General features: G+C 37.9%; 2 protein-coding genes and 1 long non-coding RNA gene across 5 annotated transcripts in view; 1 reads left to right on the forward strand and 2 right to left on the reverse strand.

The window, feature by feature from the left end:
- The window catches only part of RBL1 (RB transcriptional corepressor like 1), a 46,084-nt gene extending 39,783 nt beyond the window's left edge, over nt 1-6,301 (reverse strand). The window contains exons 1-2 of the mRNA XM_032462263.1: nt 5,904-6,301; nt 2,773-2,906 (exon numbers count right to left, since the gene is read on the reverse strand). Of these exons, the coding sequence (XP_032318154.1) occupies nt 2,773-2,906; nt 5,904-6,059 (290 nt within the window). The 5' untranslated portion in view covers nt 6,060-6,301. The remainder of the gene's footprint in view (nt 1-2,772; nt 2,907-5,903) is intronic.
- On the forward strand, nt 6,280-15,257 carry LOC106730110. 3 transcript variants are annotated; one of them, XR_001366540.2, is made up of 4 exons: nt 6,280-6,315; nt 9,379-9,484; nt 9,684-9,849; nt 15,101-15,257. It is a non-coding gene; the product is annotated as an uncharacterized LOC106730110 (long non-coding RNA). The 3 variants fall into 3 exon arrangements; XR_004313221.1 differs by lacking the exon at nt 6,280-6,315 and adding an exon at nt 8,988-9,126; XR_004313220.1 differs by lacking the exon at nt 15,101-15,257 and having other exon boundaries at nt 9,684-12,303.
- Nucleotides 15,258-15,513: 256 nt separating this feature from the next.
- MROH8 (maestro heat like repeat family member 8) overlaps nt 15,514-19,650 on the reverse strand; it is a 38,128-nt gene continuing 33,991 nt past the window's right edge. The window contains exons 22-23 of the mRNA XM_032461195.1: nt 19,393-19,458; nt 15,514-16,681 (exon numbers count right to left, since the gene is read on the reverse strand). Of these exons, the coding sequence (XP_032317086.1) occupies nt 16,569-16,681; nt 19,393-19,458 (179 nt within the window). The 3' untranslated portion in view covers nt 15,514-16,568. The remainder of the gene's footprint in view (nt 16,682-19,392; nt 19,459-19,650) is intronic.

Raw genomic sequence — 19,650 nt, forward strand, 5'->3', positions numbered from 1 at the left:
AAGAGATTTCCCTTCTGTCCTATTTATTATCAAACTAGATTTTACTAAGTGAGTTGTAATCCATTACTATCTCTATTCATTTTGATTTTCAGATTATCCCAGATATGGCTATGAATCAGAGCCTTTTCAAACTAGCTCCTATGTTCCTTAGACATGTCCCCACATTTTTTTGAGCACTTCCTTACTTTCTGGTATAAGCTTGTGATTCTTTTTTATTTGTCTAAATGAACATGTTGATGTTGGCCGATTGCTCTTTCAGTAATTAAGAATCTGACACTTAAAAAAAAATTTTTAAACCAATTTACATTTAAAAAACACATATCTTTTGACCCATCTCTACACTTAAAGGAATTTATCTGAAATACATATTTATAATAATGTTCACTTGTCTATAATCACAAATGACTGGATATAATCTACATGTCCATCAATAAAGGGGCTGGCTAAATATATAAAGCATCCTTATATCTTAAAATATTCTACAGTCATTAAAAAAGTTAATGAGGTAGAGCCATAACTAGTAATACAGAAGGATTTCCAGAATCTAAAGTAAGAAAAGCAAGTGCAGAAACATACATATAGTATAATCTCATTTACATTTACAACAAAAAAACAAAAAATCTGAAAAACAGATTTTTTTTCTTATTTAACAATTTAATAACAATAAATGCTAATAGTGGTAAATTCTGGAGAATGAAAAAAGGAAGAGACATCTTTCTACTTTCAACCCCTCTGTATCATTTGAAAAATTTTAAACCTTTTTTTCAATTGTAGTAAAAGTATATACAACGTAAAACTTAACCATTTTTAAGTGTATAGTTCAGTGGCATTAACCATTACCACCATGTACCTCCAGAACTCTTTTCATTATTTGAAATTTTTATCATGAGCTTATACTGCTCTAAATTTTAAGTTTTTTCTCTTTTGTTCAGTTTCCTCAACAACTTATTATTTCAAAGACTTAAAATTTTTATTTTTTAAAACTTTTTTATTGATTTATAGTCATTTTACAACGTTGTGTCAAATTCCAGTGTAGAGCACAACTTTTCAGTTATACATGAACATATATATATTCATTGTCACATTTTTTCTCTGTGAGCTACCATAAGATCTTGTATGTATTTCCCTGTGCTATATAGTATAATCTTGTTTGACTTAAAAATTTTATACAGTGATGAGAAACATTGATAGAAAAAGATGATACTACAACGAATAAGGTTTTATTCAGTTAAGAAAATTACCTGAACTCCATCCATCTTAGTTATTCTTTCATTTCTCTTTTTTTTTTTTTGGGAGGGGGGAAGGTGATTAGGTTTGTTTATTTATTCATTTATTTATTTATTTTAATGGAAGTACTGCGTATTTGAACCCAGGATCCTGTGCATGCTAAGTACGTGCGCTACCACTGAGCTACACCCTCCCCTCCATTTGTTTTTATCATGAATGACAAAAATCTTATCTATTAAAGTTTTTAAAATTGTCTTGACTTAATTATTTTTCCATTTATAGAAATCAAAATTGTTCTGAGGATTTTTCTTTTCGTCTTTAATTTAGCATGAACTGAAACCTAACCCTTGCTGGATAGGGCTTTACAGTTTGTTTCTCCTCTATTCTGGAAACCCAGGAGAGCAAATAGACAATGACCTCAAAAAGTTTTGTCACAGGTTAAAAAAAAAATGCAGAAACAGAGAACGTTAGCAACTATCCAAATGTGGATCACTCCATTTCTGTTGTTTTGTATGCAAATAGTTCCATATGGTTGATACTAGAGCAAGTAAAAGCTATAGCTGAGACCCTACCAATTGCTTAGCATTTGTAAGGGAAAAAATATTAACCATACAGTAGAGAAACAGGATAATATCTTTAGTAGATGATCAAAATTAACATCACCAATGAGAGGCAGATGGATATCATGTGCCTTCAGATGTGATATGCTGAAGACACAAAATCACTTAAGTAGTTTTCCATCTGGGAATGTAAAACCTGCATCTAATCATAAGGAAACATGAAACAAAAACAAAATAAGGGACAATCTATTAAAAAAGGGTGGGAGGTAGGGTGGTTGTGAATTATACTCTTCAAAAATGTCAATGTCCTAAGAGACAAAGGCTGTAGAAATGTCCCCGATTAAAGGAGACTAAGGAGACAGGGGAAATGAATGCGATACCTGATCCAATAATGGAGATGGTACTTGAGAAAAAAAAATGCCATAAAGAATTTTACTGGATCAACTAATAAAACTAGAATAGAGATAACAGATTAGGTAAGATTGTTCTATCAATAATAATAAATAAATAACTGTACTGTAGTTATTTAAGGACATATACACTGAAGTATTTAGGGGTAAAGGGCTATAATGGACGCTACTTAAATTGAAACAGTTGACAAAAAATATTGTCTAAGAGAAAAAGATAAAATGACAAAGCAAATGGGGTAAAATGTCAATAAAAGGTGAGTCTAGGTCAAGAGTATATGGATGTTCTTTGTATTTTTCTTATTTTTGCAACTTTTCTGAAAGCTTGATAATATTCTTAAGTTTAAAATACTAATGAAAAATTTATAGATAAAAAGGATGTAGTACAGAGGCCTCTGACTGAAGTTAAAATTTAAGAAAGAGAGGCAAAGGACGAATGTGAGAATTAGGAAAAGATACCTATATGATAACAAACTTAGAATGGAATGAAGTTAAATGATTTAAAGTAAAGAGAAATTAAATCCTAAAATTAAATTTAAGACTTATAAAACAATGTTTGAAAAATCAAAGTACTTTACCTTAATTTGGCCGAACGTAGTATTCTGGTAAGTGAAACACAATTTCCTTCCATGATACCCTTTCCAACTGTGGGGATAATGCTTTTGCGACACGCAACGTATAATGAACATGCCAACCAGTGTATAACTTCTCCCTGGCAGACAAAAGACAAACAACAAAATAGATATATTATGTTAAAATGCTTGAATTCTAGAACGAAAAGAGATCTCAGAATTATCTGGTCTAATTATCTTTCTGTATTAACAGGCCAGAGAGGTGAAGACATTTGCCCAAGGTAACAAAGCTTGGTTAGTTGCAGTAATGGGTATAAAACTACTCTCAGTCCTGGGTAAGATGCTAAATCAGTATGAATCTAAAGACAGATCTCTCACTACACCCCAAATCTAATATTATTAAAAGAGTTCTCTCAAAATTTCTCAGCATTAGCTTTCTCAGTTTTATACCACCAGTCACAGCCTTGATGGTGCTGAAGTTCCTTTCTATCAGTTTAGTTTTGTTTCTTTTTTAACTAGTTTGGCAGAGAAAGGAAAGAACAGAGTAGAAAGGTATCACACATAAATAAATACCTATCTTGCACAACATAAAGGAGACTATCATTTCTGTGAGGTAAAAATTTGGGGAATTATTTACCCCAAAATTTAAAATAGTAAGTATGGCTCTTAGCAGATATTTCAATTTACAATGCTACAAAAAAGTGACACTTGGGAATTCAACATCTAATTCTCTGCTTTAGACTTGAGATATCTCCAAGCTAGACTTACTTTATGACTTCATTACTGAGCTTTACCTGAAAATTTAAGGATTAAGAACTAGACACAAATCTCATTACACAATATGATACTGTTCCTATTCATTGTTCTGCAGGTCCTTTTTAAGATCAGACTCTAGAAGAATAAGATGACTGATAAAAAAATTTCTTGCAGGAATCCAAAAGGGGTGGGTAGAAATGGGTAGCCACCAATAAAACTGAGACCCAGTGATCCTACCCTAAAATTCTTATTTGCTCAAGGCATTAAGTGAGGCAGATAAGCTTAAGGTTGAATATTTTTAGAAATCTTGATTAACAAATTATTTGGATATAGCATCCAACTATTGCAGAGCTTTTGGATACAGGTTACTAGACGAAAACACCATTAAGATAGGGAAGAACCAAAAGTACTGCTTTAATTTTTTTTTCCTTAAAAAAAAAAGCACATATAGTATTTAATCTAGTTCCTTAATTCTAGGTCTTAGAAATACAAAGATGTTCTGATCTCATGGAACTCCAAGTCTAGAGCTAAGAGGAACAGATTCTATTATCTATAATTGATGATATATATGCTATAAGAAGAATTAAAGATTAAGTGTTAAGGGAGAATATAGTGTAGTGAGTAACTGATTTTGATGGGCAGTCAGGGAAGGATTCACAGAGGGAGACAAAACTGGTAAGTGGTAAATCACCAAAATATATGGGGGAAAAGGGGTGGGTAAGGGGAAAATATAGGCAGGAGCTTGTCGGGTAGTTGAGAGAGTGTAGAGGCCAGCCAGGGAGAGAGATTCTTAGGAAGCAGTAGATATATGAAAATCTTTTCACTAAAAACAAAACAAAAAGAGGAAAATAAAGCATTGTAGATAGAATAAACACGAACACTCTTAACTTTCACAACTGTGCTAAGTCAAATATGTAAGATATCCTGATCAATTCTACCTAACTGGAGATTTAGCTCTTCAATTTTCCTTGGAGTAGGGAGTGAGGGAAAAGCTTCCAGGCAGAGGGAATGGCATGGAGAAAGCACACAAGTAGCAACAAGCTTGACATATTCAAGAATCTGAAAGAGATGCCTTGTTTAATGAATGCCTTGACCACAGCCTGCACTCAGCAATGCTTATTCAATGAGACCAAATGAAGATTTGGGATGTCAGAATGCTTTCTCAGACTTTTTTAGAAGTTTGTTTTCAATTGAGAGGCCATAATTTAGAATTTCCCTTACTTTCTTCTTCCTCCTCAAGATTTCCAGGCGTGCCACTCAGATGCAGACCATGGTCCTTTATACAATCTATCGAGTCCTACTCTGGAGACATACAAGTGTCTCCCCTTCTCCCTCACATATAAACACACACACTCGACTTCAAAGTTCCAACTCTACCTCTTTGAACCCAGCAATTATTTTAGCGGGTGATGACTCAGTAGAGCACTCTGTGAGTTCAGCCCTCCTGGATCACGAAAACCTTTGATCATAAGGCATCACAATTCTGTCTCTATACTGGGCTTATGCTTGTCTGGGTTCCTATGATAATTAGCAGAACGATCCTGGGCAAGACAATCTTCTGGGCCTTGATATTATTACCTGGAAAAGTGGGTTTAATACTCACTGCCCTGCCTCGTTCACAGGGCTGTTGTGAGGACTAAAAGCAAGAATGGTTGGGGAAAATCTAAAAATAGCCTACATTTATTTTGTTCAGAGACAGATACTGTGCTTAGCATCAGGGCAATCTAATTATCCCCATCTGAGAGAGGAGAAACCTGGCGCCAAGAGACAAGTGCTGTGTGCACATTGGCTGTGACCAAACTTCTGTACAGTGGCAGGACTGCAAAGCGAGTAACGCAGACACCTTCAGGCGGAAGTGCGGAGAGGTGAAATGGCTCAGACTCCTTAACCTGGCTCTACTACTAACCGTGTGACTTTGGACAAGTAGCTTAGCCTCTTTGGGGCTCAGCTTCCTCATCTGTGTAATGGGGACCACAGAACATGTTCAGAGGGTTGTGGAGAGAACTAAGTGAGATGACATATTTAAAGCGCTGGGCTGTGGCGTCTAGGCACAAAATTCATCTAAACTTTTACCATTATTCACTTTAAAAAATAGACCTAAGGGCAGTCCCATGACGTCTGCGGCGCTAGTCTGGAGTCTAGGGGACCCCTGAGTGATACGTGACCTTGGACAAGCCACTCCTTTTCCGGACTTCAGTTTCCCGCCTCAAAATAAATGGATAGATTAATCTACACCCGCCCTTCCAGCTTCGCACGCCTCGGCGCGGGGTTGGGCAGAGACCCTTCCCGGTGGGGGAACTCCCACCGCCCCATAGGGTGGGGTAGGGGCGGGGCGGGGGGTGGGGCCTGGCGAGTTCGGGTCCCCACCTGCCGCCTCTCACCTCCAGGCTGTAGTTGCCCCGGATGGCGGTGAAGTCGTCCAGGGCTTCGGCCGCGCTCCCCTCGTCCAGGTTCAGCTCCTGGCACAGGGCCTGCAGCGCCTCCCCGGCCGCAGTGACCACCGCCGCCCCCTCGGCGTGGGGGTCGTCCTCATCCATCCCCAGGCCCGGCGGGCGGCGCGGCCACAGCCCCCCGATTCCTTTCTCCCTCCTGGCTGTGCTACCCACAACCACCCGCGCCCAAAGCGCGCGAAAATCGGGGGTTGCAGTACGACTTCTCTTCCATGGTCTGCATCCGCGTTTCTCCTCAAAAAAAGTCCGCTTCTCCTCCTGGACTCCCAGCCGTCCCTCTCCGGAAATGTGATAAGAAGACGGAGCTCGGGGCCTAAGAAAGGCCTGGCTTAGCCCTTGACAGGTAGCGGTGGACACAGCCGACGGGGCAAACTGGGAGCGGAGGGATCGGCAGCCAGCGCGCAGGGTCTGCTGGGGATTGTAGTCCATATCCTGCCTTGGAAGCGGCGGCGCCTCCGTTTCTTGGTGACTCTGGTTTGGGCCGAGCTGGGCTGCCTGCTGCGAGGTGGCATCATTCATCTTAGGGAGAAGCCTCCTCTGCCCCTCCAACCCACGGGCCTGGTTTTGTCACTGCCCCAGGGCGCCAAAGTCTGATCAAGACTTGCTCCTTGTGTTAGGAGACCGAGAAGGGAGCCGAAAAAAGTGGTCCCTCCACAGTGGGGGGGGTGGGGGGGTGGAGTAGGTGGGGCCCATCGGACTTTCCTCAGCGTCTCCAGCGCGTAATGAGTGGTCTGTTGAGTGACGAAGGGAACACCTATCCATCTCTTCTTGATCTCTAAACGAGGTTTGACCTAGGCTGAAAGAACTGCAGGAGGGGGGCCCTGTCTCAGCTTCCCGGACCCTGGGAAATGTGACCCTGGAACCCAATTAAAACAGTCATTCCAAACTTGGGAATGACCTGAGCATCATCTGAAGGTATAGAACTGGTGTGGAAGTGTACCCTTCTGCTACCAAAACCCCTTCTCATAGGAAGAGCTAGAGTGATCCTTTTTAAAAGGTAAATCAGAGTTTGTCAAGAATCCTTCAGTAGACTCCTTTTGCCCTTAACATAATATCCAAACTTCTTTCCGTGGCCTATAAGGCCCCATGTTATCTGGCCTCACCTCATCTAGGGCACTGTCCCCCTCCTCAGGAATATAAGAAGATCCAGCCTCACTGCTGTGTTTTGGAACGTTGGAAACACCAAGCTGCCAAACTAGTTCTTGACTCAGGGCCTTTCTCACATGCTGATCAAACAGCCCCAAATACTCTATGCCAGATCTTTGCTTGTCTGGCTCTTCCTCGTCATTCAACTTTTTAGTTTTAGTCTCCTTGTCAGGCCATCCCTGAGCACTGTATTTAAAATACTTGACCCCCATTCCCCTCACCACCTCATTTTGTTATCTTCATAGCACCTTATCACTATCTGAAATTTTGTGTATTCATTGGCTCTTTCTACTAAAATGTGAGTTGGTAAGAGCAGGGGCCTTCCTTTCATGTTCACTGTATTCCAGAGTTTAGATCAGTGCCTGACTCATAGTACTTAGTGTGGTCTTTGAAAAATTACAAACAGCCTATTGTTGCTTGGATGAGTGAAGGAGTCACCAGAGATGAAAATGGGAGACACATCAAGTTAGGTTGTGAAGGACCTCATATGACCCCCTATAAGCCTGGACATTATCAGTGGGGGGTTTAATGAAAGGAGGTGATGAATGATCGGTATGTGTTTTGGACAGGTTCCTCTGGCTGCAGTGAAACACATGGATTGAATGGGGTAGAGACTAGAGGTATGGAGATTGTAGGGGGCTGGTCCATCATGGGAAGGAGAGATGTTGCTGTCCTAGAACTGAAGGGGGCACTGCTGAGGGGAGGAGTCTCCAGTAAAATAGGTTTCCATCTGGGCCAAGAGGGTGAAAGGTGAGACTGTCAACTAGAATGGGAGTACAACCACAGGGATGAGATCAGTTCTGGAATGTTATGTGTGGGATGCTTGCAGAAAGTTTAAGAGGAGACTGTTGGTCCTGGAAGGTGACCCCTCTTTCTTGGGCAACTTCCCAGTCTTCTACATTCTCCACACATAGAGAGGGGTAGGACTTGGGAACCAGCCACAAGCTGGGTCTCAATGTGAGTAACAACTCAAACTCCCCCCCAAAAAACTCAAACTGAACCACCCATGAGGTACTTCCAACTCTGCTTCCTTCTAGAAGCTACTACTGTAGCTGGCTTCAGGACCATCTTATTATTTTCTGAAAGGGATGGTGGCACGTAGTGTCAGCACAGAGACTTGCCTCCCATGAGTTTTAACTTAGAGGATTGGTTATGGGCAGTTAAGGAAGTCTTATGTCCAGTGCCAAGGGATTTTGACAGGGCGTATCATACCACCTCCTAACTTCCTTTCCTGTCAGCAAAGAAACGTCAGGATTAGTGGAGGTGAGATGGATGAATGTCCTCCTGTAGTGGCTCCTTTGTTTTCTAATTAACCTACTGTGCTTATTTAAGAGAGAGCTCCAGGAGTGGGGACAGCCTAGACATGAAGATGTGGGAATTTTTAGGCAGTACCGGAGGCTAATGGAGCAGGTTCGTATCACTCAAGGAATGTGTTGCTGTGAGAAGAGAGTCAAGAGCAAAACCCCTAGAACACCAATGTTTCAGGGGTGGGAAGAATTTTAGGAATGAATGAAAAAAAAAGACACAAACTGTCCAGAGAGGTATAAAAACAAGGAGCAATATCTCAGAAGCCATCATAGTCCAACACTGCAGAGAGTTCAAATAGGATGAGGAATTCAAAAAAGACTTCATATATTATCATTCATATGTTTTTAGTCTTTGCCAGAAGCAGTTTTCTTTAACACAGTGGGAGTGGAAGCCAGATTACTGAGGGGCTCGTGGGAGGAAGATCAGAAAGTTGAAGTAGGAAGTAAAAACTCCTCTTAAGTAGCTTGGTGGAGGAGAGCCAAATGAAAGTGTATCTTCTAGGATTGGGAAATGCAAGCACGTGAATTAATTAGGGACAGGAGGAGGTAGAGACTGAAGATAAAGAAAGATCATCAGCTTAGCCAGATCCTATAAAAGGTGGCCAAGCCAGGAATCCAGAGTCTGGTCCTCCTCTTCATAGCTCTTGTCTGGGAGACTATCACCTTACACCCAGATTAATGCAGACCTGCTAGACACTCTGGTGAGTGCAAAATAGAGCAACATACAGTGGGGAGTTGAGAGTGGTAAAGATTTGGAACAACCGTTGAGAAATATCACTGGTTCTATCAAATGCAAACATCATGGTCAGAATTTTTTGAGGAAAAATAGAGTGAAAGTCAGTCTACCCCACAAGATCCTGGCATTCATAGCTAGTCCTGGACAAGACCGCAAGAGCAGAGAAACCTCACTTTTTTTGCCTTTGTCATAACTAATCAATTCTTTTTTTATCCAGATCTGAACCACAATGGGTCATTCTTGCCTTGAAAAGAAACCAAGATAAAAGGAAACAGCTCTCAGAACAAAACCAGAGATTCATTGCCCCATTTTTCCTCTCTTTAGTAAGTAGTCTGGCTTTCAGTGAGTTGCAGTCTATGTACTGTAACCATTTCTTCTTTTCTGCTGGATGTGATTCTCTTGATTCTTTTCCCACTTCCTGCATACTAAGTCCTGCAAACCCTTCATTTCTTCATTCCACAAATGTTTACTGAATGCCTGCTATGTGCCAGATACTGATTCTTCCTTTGCTGTGATTTTCAGATCATCCAAACTTGAACTGAGGAGCACTGCTGGCTTGAAAATGATCCAAGAACAAAAGAAACAACTCTCCAAGGTCATACACCAAACAAAAACTGAGAAACATTTGTATGTTTGCTTTTTTTTTTTCTCTTCGGAACTGAATCTGGGCTCTAACTTTGGATTTTTAGTAAGTCATATCGTGTCTATGTAAAGTCTTCCATTTTCATCTCCTGTCTTTTGATTCATCTGATCTGTCACCCTTTACATCCAATTAGTCACTCACTTCTATGACTTTTCCTTTTGCCATGGTGTGATTCTCAGACTTTCCTGAATTGAATTATTGGAAGTGCAGGCCTGGGAAATGAGGCCAAGATAAAGGGAAAATACTCTTGAGTTCCCTTATTTCCCTTATGAACTAAAGCAGATTTAAGCAGTACTCTTCCTCCCTCCCCACTTCTTTTGGTCTGTAACTCAATTGTGTCGTTGGTTTTCAGTGAACAGTGCTTCCATGTTCAGCAAAACAACCCAGCTCCATGCTGGGTCCTCTTTGTTATCAATGACCCCCTGCTCCTTCATCCCCAACTCTTCCTCCACCAGGTTTCTAGTTGTTTTTCAGCATTTTGTATTTTCTCTTCCAATCCATCTTATGTTTACTTAACTAATCTAGTCTTTCTCAAGCAGCATTTGTATCGTGTCTCTCCAGACTCTTCAGGGCTTCACTATTATCAGTTGAATCAAATTCAGGCAACTAAGCAGTGATGATGCATCAGTCAGTTCCAGCATCACCTGCCTGCTTTTTATTTTTTTTCTTTTATCAATATATTCTCCTTACATTTTCTCAGGGATTGTGTTGGGTTTTATTTTTCATTAGTATCCAGTGGCCTGCTGTTTTAACATTCAGCTGAGCTTTTTTGAATAGAAAGTGAAATATGGGTAGTGAAAGAGATTTACTCTGCCCTTTATTTCTGATCCAGATACATCATGAAGGTTGTTTCTATTTTGATCCTATTGTGTGATCGCCTCTATCATTAGCTTCCCAGTTGTGGTTTACTATTTCATAGTTCCCCAGAGCCTGTGTCCATAGCCTGATTAATACCTTTAGAAGCTCCAAGATTAGTGGATTCTTCCCAACTGTAATTCAAAATATAAACAATTCAAACCACAAAATAAGTGTAAGAAAGTACAATAGAGTCCTGATTATTTTTCCCAACCTGGCTATTTCATTTTGAAATTCTTTGCAAAAAAAGAAAAAAAAAATTGGGGGGGGGGTCCCCCAGCTTTGCTCTGCTCTAAGCAGGTACTTAGTCTGCACATGCACCTCTTAGGAAAAACTGCTTCACCCCCTAACTGTCAAAAAAAAGCAGTTAGTAGTTGTGGGGGAGGGGCAAGACCTGACTAATCATTCTTACTGTGCTTGTTTCTCCAAGGAAAAGCTAAAGTGGTGATCCTTAAGCTGGGTCCCTACAGAGAAAGTAGTGCCAGCCCTACTTACAAGGACAATTGATTTTTGTACCTCGCTTAGACTTCAGATAAGGAAATTAGAAACCGAAAAGCCCAATTTAACTTAAAGATGTTAATTCTAAAGCCTTTATCTGTCAAAATATAAGCCCAGGACATTCAATTTGGTCACAAGAAGGTATTTCAGAATAGCATTTTCTTTTAAGTTTTCCTCTAAGAGACTGTCCTGACACAGACCTCATTCTACCCAGAACGAAAACTTAGGATCACTTTTGTTTCCTGAATCTATACATACTTAGGTTAATCCTGCTCCCCGATATCCCCAGGGAAGCTGGAAATCTGCACATTAGCTAAAACCCAGCCCAGATATTATTAGCCTCTTAGCAGAAGGTCTTGGTGGAAAGGTCAAACCTATGAGAGGGATGAATGTCACACCTAAAGACAGCAACGGCAAACAATCAGTGAGATAATCACTGTTGCTTTTTTCCTCCTTTTAATTTCCTCATTCGATTTAAAGAATTGGTATTTTCCTTTTCTTCTTAGAAACAGCTAAGGCTATTACCTCTGGAGCTACTGAAGAAAGTACAGAGGATTGGAATCAAGAGATATGAGTCTAAGTCCTAGCACTTCTACTTTCTGATTTTGCAAGTGATTTAACCTCTGAGCCTGTTTCCTCATCTGTAAAATGGCGATAACAATAATATCTATACAATTAATGCAAGGTGAAAAAAAGTAACATGAAGGTTCTATGCAAAGAACAGTTATAACTTACTATTTCCCCTATTGTTTTCCTTACTGCACCGGAAACAGGTACAACCAACTCTAATCATTATAGCAGAACCAACTCTAATCTACTTTATTTCTACATCTTGAAGTGTATCATCTCAATCAATATAACTGACTCTTAAATGAAGGAATTTAAGCTGAATAACTGAGGTTAGGAATGGGTTCACTTAGAGCAAACAGAGGATTATATATACACATGTATCTATAAAACATAGGTAAAGACACATGAGAAACTGGGAACAGTGTTGCCTAAGGGAAGAGGAATTTGATAGCAGTGAGATAAGAATAAAAAATTACTTTTACTGTTTCTTTTTGTATCTTTTGAACTTCCTACTTAATGCCCAAAGCTAACTTAATAAAATGTATGCTATAAAATAAAAGGAAATAGACCATCACATATGTAATCTATGATACTTAACTTTTTTTACTACCTGTTTTCATTGATAAGCTCAGTTAATTAAAAACTGCACCTAAGAACTTCTAAGCATTTTGTCACTTCAGAAATTATTTTTCTCTGTATATGTGATTAAAAAAAATAAGACACGGGGTGGAGAATCATGAATTTCCATATACAATTGCAACGTCATTGCTAAGGTCCTTAAGTTTGAAATGCAACAAACAGAAGCAAAACCCTGGTGGTTAGACCATTTCAGATGTTAACTGAATTCTAACTAAAATAACAGACCAAAGGCTAATTTCCTCAATAGAAAAAGCTTCTATGAATCAACATGTAAAAGACCAACAAATCTCCTCAAAATGGGGAAAGGATTTGAATACAGCCTAGGAAAAGGAAATGTAGATGACATTTAGACACGAAAAGATGCTCAACCTTTCTAAGAAGAAAAAATACAACTTAAACCACTGAAAAGCCATTTTTTAAAAAATTTATTCAATTGGCAAAATCCAAAAGTTTGAAAATGCTTCCGTGACTCCCCATTTCTTTCAGAGTTAAGCCCAACTCTTTGTCCTGGCCTTATAAGTCGCTAAGGATCTGGATCTGGTCCCTTATAACACTTCATTTTCCTCTACCTTCACTTGCTACTCTCTCCTTTCTCACCTGACCCTAGTCACACCGGCCTTCCCGCGGTTCCTTGACTACCCTAGACAACCCTAGTGCCTTAGGACTTTTGAAACGTCTACTTCCTCTGCCCAGAATGTTCTTTCCCTAGGTCTGCATAGCTACCTCCCTTACCTCCTTCAAGTCTTTGCTCAAATATCACCTTCTCAATGAAGCCTCGTGTTAACCATTCTATTTAAACTGCAGCCCCACCTCCCCACAAGCACCACACTCCTGATTCCACATACTCTGATCTTTTTCCAAGAGCATATTCCAGCTTCCACTGTACTGTATGATTTTATGTTTATTTATATGTTATTATACATTACATTATTTCTCTCCTCCTACTAGAATATAAACCCCACTAGGGCAGGAATTTTGTTCTGTTTTATTTCTTGGTGTTTCCTAATTACCTAGAACAGTGCTTGGCCCATAGCAAAAGTTCAGTATTTGTAGAGTGAATGAGTATCACATTGTGCTGGCAAGGATGTGGGGAGAAAAGCACACTCTTACATCGCTGGGGTGTAACTGTTAACTACCTCATTTGTCAGTATTTTAATTTGAAATTACAAGTGACATTTCCTTTAACTTGGTAATTCCACTTTTCTGATTTTATCCTAAAGACACACTTGGCCATGTATGAAATACATATGGCCATAGTTACTATATTATTGTTTGTGCCAAAGATTGGAAGTTACCTACATGTCCATTAGTATAATAAATACAATGAAATAGTGGGCAGGAATATAGAATGAAGAAATTCTTTTTTGGACTGATATGGAAAATTTTCAGATATTAAGGAGAAAAAGTGCAAGGTGTAGAACAGTATGTGTAGAATACTATAGTTTGTGAAAAAAGTAGGGAAGATAATACACATATTTGCTCATAAATGGATAATTATATCTTAAGGGAGATACAAGAAACTGGTAACACTGGGTGCCTTCAGGGAGGTGAAGTGGATAGATGGAAATATTTTGTAACTTTTGCATTTTGGATGTATATATGCATTATCACTTTGATAAATTTATAATAAGTCAAGAAAAAATGTTTTCTGAATTTCTCTTTTTAAATACCGTATTTTAGTTTCCATGACCCTGACTGATTTAATTATTCTGATTGAAAAACAGTACATTGAGGTCAGGGCTTTCATTTAAGGAATCAGATGCAGATATAAGTATATTGAGGTTATTTTCAGATTCAGTCACTTACTGATTTTAAAACAAGACCACTTAACTGATGTTTATTTCATGCTTTTATTTCGTTTTGGCAGAGATGAGACCTGGGTGGTATTATGATATTAATATTTCAAACATCTTAAAAGATTTCTTTTAGCAACCAGGATGCTGTAGCAATTTCATTAATTGTTAAATAGAAAAAACTTACAAAGTTTGAATTAGAAAATCCTTTTGTAACTTTTAAAATTTTCAATTATTTTAACGATGCAGTTGATAGAAATGGTTTTGCAGAGGACTTTAGGCTTAGAAATCTAAAAAAGGAAAAAAAAAATCCTGACAAGATTATTTAAAGCTCTAAAACAGGTTACCACAAAGGAAGTAGTTATGGAAATGTGTTTGGCTAAAAACCTATTTAAAAACATTTTTTCATATAAAGTTACTAAAATACAGTAGATTGGTTGGTCAGACTTTGTAATTCCAACGGGTCTTGGACAGAAACAATAATCTGGGCATTACTACAACACAAAAACTCTTTAGAAATCATCAAGGCTATCGTAGGGGAGAGGTTTGAGGTCTTTCTTGGAAAAGTCAACTTCTTTAAAGTCACAACACTTCAATTACCTATAAATTGTGCCCTTCTTGCCCCAAAAGTGATTTCCTAAGATCAACTGATACGCAATCAGAGCTTAAATTCAGCAGGATTTAGTAGGATGGGTTTGGTTGGTTGAAAGACAAAGGCTTGGGAGATGCACCCTTACATGGCATATGCAGAACTGTGACCTAACCTTTTAAACCCATGAGTGGTCGGGGAAGCAGTCTTTACACTTCCTAACTGTGGTCTTCTGAAGTGGTCTGGAGTAAGATTTTACTGAAAACAAGTCCTAGGGGCCAATAAAGCTAGACTGTATTTTGATGTATCTTCTATAGTATCAAAACCTTCTACCTTTTTATCTCATTCACAGGTGGACATCCTTTCTGGATTCCCAGCTCCATCTTCCTCAAACCTCTTCCCATATCCCTGCTTCCTTTAAAAATTTCCCTAAGAGAAAGAAAAATACCGTATGATATCACTCATATGTGGAATCTAAAAAAATAAAACAAAACAGAAAAAAGAGGACACTAATGAACTCGTCTACAAAACAGAAACAGACTCGCAGACATATTAAACAATCTTACAGGTTACCAGGGGAAAGGGAGTGGGAAGGGATAAATTTGGGTGTTTGAGATTTGTAAATGTTAACCACTATATATAAAAATAGATTAAAAAAAACAAATTTCTTCTGTACAGCACAGGGAACTATATTCAGTATCTTGTAATAACCTTTAATGAAAAAGAATATGAAAACAAATATATGTATATATATGCATGACTGGGACATTATGCTGTACACCAGAAATTGACACATTGTAACTGATTATATGTCAATTAAAAAAATAAAAATAAATAAAATTTCCCTTTCTACATCTACACTGCTAAAATAGAGGTGGCGGGGGAGGTGTGACATTCCCCTCATTAAAGATTCTTTGGTACTGTCAAATGACAAAAATAACACAATTTAGCAGCAAGTTTGATATCCTTTACTCAAGGGAAAACGATTCAAGGATTGGGGGAGTACAGTGCTGTTCGTCATCACAGTTCGTCAGACTCTTTCCTGAGAGGGAGAGAAAAAGGAACATGGAGCCAAGAATCTGGGAGAAGGAAGGAGGGAGCTGGAAGGGGCAGAGATCTGACCTACTTCACAATTTTACCTACTATAGTTTTACTTGCCAGAGCTGATGCCTATGAGATTCTCCCCTTCCCTAATCCCATCTGTTACCTACGTGATAGTTTAATCTTTCAATAAAAGAAAAAAAATTCATATAAAATAGGTATCTTAGTATAAGAAGGAAAAGCAATACTCAAACTTCTAAAAAAGGCAAAGTCTAAAATAATAAACACACAGTTGGGCCAGTAATAGATAACAAATAATACATTTTAATAGTATATGATGAAAATAAAGCCAAAATGATATTTAATTATATTGAACTTTAATTTCAACATATTACCACAAAGTTAAATGTCCAGAAATACTTGTTTTGTGTATTTTAAAAAATTCCATAAAAACATCAACCTATCTCTGAAGAGAGCCTTCTACAAAAGTAATGGAGATGTTTAGAATGAAGAGACTTGTCAGCATAATCACCATTAAGTGCCTTTTCAGCCTTTCCCAGACCTCTGTAATTTCTTAAAGGTTTTGACAGCAAAAAATATGTTCTGAGGTAATTAAATGGGTGGAGGTATCTTCATGCTGGCATTGCTTTATGCCTGGAAAAAAAAAAAAAAAAAGGAGCACCAGCTGCTTCTGTGGTTTCCAAAGGGATTAGTTTCCACCTGATGTTGCTTCCCTTGCACTTCTAGGTAGGAAGACAACCGATGAGCTTCCTCAATCCTCAAGCTGTCTGCCTGGGATCTGGCTCAGCCCCGAACTTGTGGATTTGCAACAGAGCCTGGGTGGTGATGATGCGCAGAGAGGGCTCAGGGTCATGCAGCAGCTTTCTCAGATCTAAGGGGAAAGAAAACCCAGGTTGGAGATGAACATCTATGGAAATGGTCTCTGGTCCAGACACAAAACAGCCAATATGCCTATAGCAGCTGAGATGAAGGGCTAACTTTTTCCAAGCCTCTGTGTGAAAGTTTGTACATCTGTAGATTAGTTCCAATTCTGACCTATAAAACTTGTTTCTGAGATGCCAGATATTTCACTATTTTACAATAATCACACTGCCAAGTAGTCTAGAGTCAAATTATCTATATCTGCCAAGCTATGTATTATACAGTTAATTTCTGAGTTCCTGCGTTGGCCCTAGAGGTTAGTCTTAAATCATTATTCTCTTTTAATTTTTCTTTAGAAGTTTTAATATATGTTTTCTTAATGCAGAAGAAATACATATTCATTGTGTAGAAAAATTAGACAATACATACATCTAAGCACTAGGGGAAAATCAAAGTCACTTATAATCTACCATCAGAGAAAAATCACTGTTATTTTTTTCCTATTTATTCATTTACATAGGTATGCTTTTATTTTTTGTCCAAATGGAACCACATTGTATATATTATCTAATCACTGCTTACTTTAATAATACTGTATCATTATTTATCCAAATCATTTAAACAGTATTCTACAATATTTTTCATGGCTACATATGATTCTACAGTGTGGATATGCTCTAATTTATTTACCTAATTTCCTATTGTTTCTAATCTTGGATGTTTCCTATTTTTGCCATTTTGGATAACATTAAAGTGAACATTCCTGTAACAATTTCTACTTATTTTCATAGTTTAAAATTCCTAGAAGTGGGATTGATAAGTCAAGGTATATGTTTATTTAAAGGTTTTGATATATATTGCCAAACTTCCCCCTACAAATGTTGTATCAATTTATGCTCATACCAGCACAGTGCATGACAATATTAGTTTTCCTTTAACACATCACTGTTCAGTATTAATTAGTAATCTTTGCCATTTTGAAAGAAAAACACATACTGGTATCTCATCATTGTTTGGTTTTACAGACTTTTGATTACTAGTAATACTGAATATTTTTCATATATATTTATTGGCCATTTGTCTTCTATGAACTACTAATTCATATCATTTGCCACGTTTCTTTTGAGAATGTACTGATTTGTTTTAACGATATTAACCCTTTATTATAATGTAAATGTACCCCCATATTATTGTTTATTTTTCGGTTTTGTCTGTTTCTTTGTTTCTTCAAAGTTGGTTTTTAAAATGTTTATGTAGACATATTTATCATTCTTTCACTTTATGGATCTGTGTTTGTATTATATTAGAAAAAGCTCTCTTTTGAATTTCTAATTCTCCAAGTTCGCAGAAATGCTAGAGCCTCTTCATAGTTCCAAGCTTTTTCTTTAAGTAGCATTTTAGCCTTTATATTCATCACGTTTATTTCCAAAAATGGAATACTTGACTAGCTTTTAGTTTCTTTCAGTTCTTACAGGAAGATCTGTCTACATGTTCTGCAGGACATCTGAGACAGCAGACATCAATTTTGGAATCCAAAGGAACTGAAACCTATTTTGTCATGAAATTGATTTAAATATTTAAATTTTTGTTACTTTTGTTTAAATTTTGCTTAAAATTACCTGTGGTAAGTGACATAAACTTTTTCAAAAAAGAGTGCTAGGATCTTCTACCCCATCTCTAGGACAGATCAGCCACTTCAGGGAAGATAGCGGGTGGGATTATTCCATTAGGTTGAACCACACAAGTTGCTGATACTTGACTGTTTTTGCCTTACAAAATGGCAATTTAATATGGTTCATCCTGACATACATGCACATAATTTATAGGCATATCTTAAATCTTCTATAGCGATAACTTTACAATGGAAAAGATACTTTGGTTCCCCAGTCTTTGGGATTAGAAAAAAATTTCCTTTGAATTGACCAGAATCAACCATGCAGAATCCTACCCTTAGAATAAAATAATCTATGCAACTTTTCCTATTTATTTTTGCTTCTGATATCTGTGGGGAAGTAGGAGATCTTACAGAAAAGTGGTATGATCTTTCTTAAATAAGTTTCAGCTTCTGGCTATTTTACCAGTTACATATTTTTATTTTAAAAGCAGTGAATTGTTCAGGATTTTAATTTGGTTCTCAAAGTATATGCTTTTGGACAGTAAGACTTAGCATTTCATGGCATTTTCTAATTGTAGGACTACTTATTAAGAGGAAATAAATAATTCTTGGAATGTCAAATCCTCAAAGGTGTACAATCATAGAAAAATTTCACTTATTGACAATTCAGAAAACCATTTGCATGATGGTTGCCTTACATGAGTATAAAACTTCTCCATTACAAGTCCTATGCCCTTACGGGACAATCACCACTTACAGAAAATAGTGCTGCAGTCAATTTCTGTGGTACTTATAAGGGGGTCATCATAATTTACTAAGAGTGTATTTTACATAATTTCTAATTTCCTGACAGACAAAGTTTAGGAATTATCCCTGAGACATTCATCAAAGCTGGTTTCTAGACAAAGAGTGTCATGTCCTTTCCTAAAGAAGGAATTGGACTGGGATGAGACTGTCATTTGAAGTTTCCAAGGATTTTTTTTACCATGAAAGTCAGACTTTTTGATTCTCAGAGTCTCAGCTCTGTCACAGAACCTGCCCACGGTCACTGCCTCAGACACCTTCCAAAATATGGGGTACCCCAAACCCAAGTGTTTATCACTTACCATCCTCTATCCAGTCAGTACCCTTCATCCTCAGCTCACTGTGATCCGTGTAACTTGGTAAGAGCCCTAAATGCAGGATAAAGTCAGGGAGTCTGTGATGTAAGTTTGGTTTTAAGCAGCTGGCAGAACTGGCCTTTTGATAATTAGACAGATTCTAAAAACTTAACTTCTAAGTGGTAATAGTTACCTACAGATAACATAGGCCCTTTCTCCAGAGAAGTATTTTCATAGTCATCTTCATAAAGAATGGGGATACTC

This window comes from Camelus ferus, chromosome 19 (assembly GCF_009834535.1).
Source record: "Camelus ferus isolate YT-003-E chromosome 19, BCGSAC_Cfer_1.0, whole genome shotgun sequence".
Lineage (NCBI taxonomy): Eukaryota > Metazoa > Chordata > Mammalia > Artiodactyla > Camelidae > Camelus > Camelus ferus.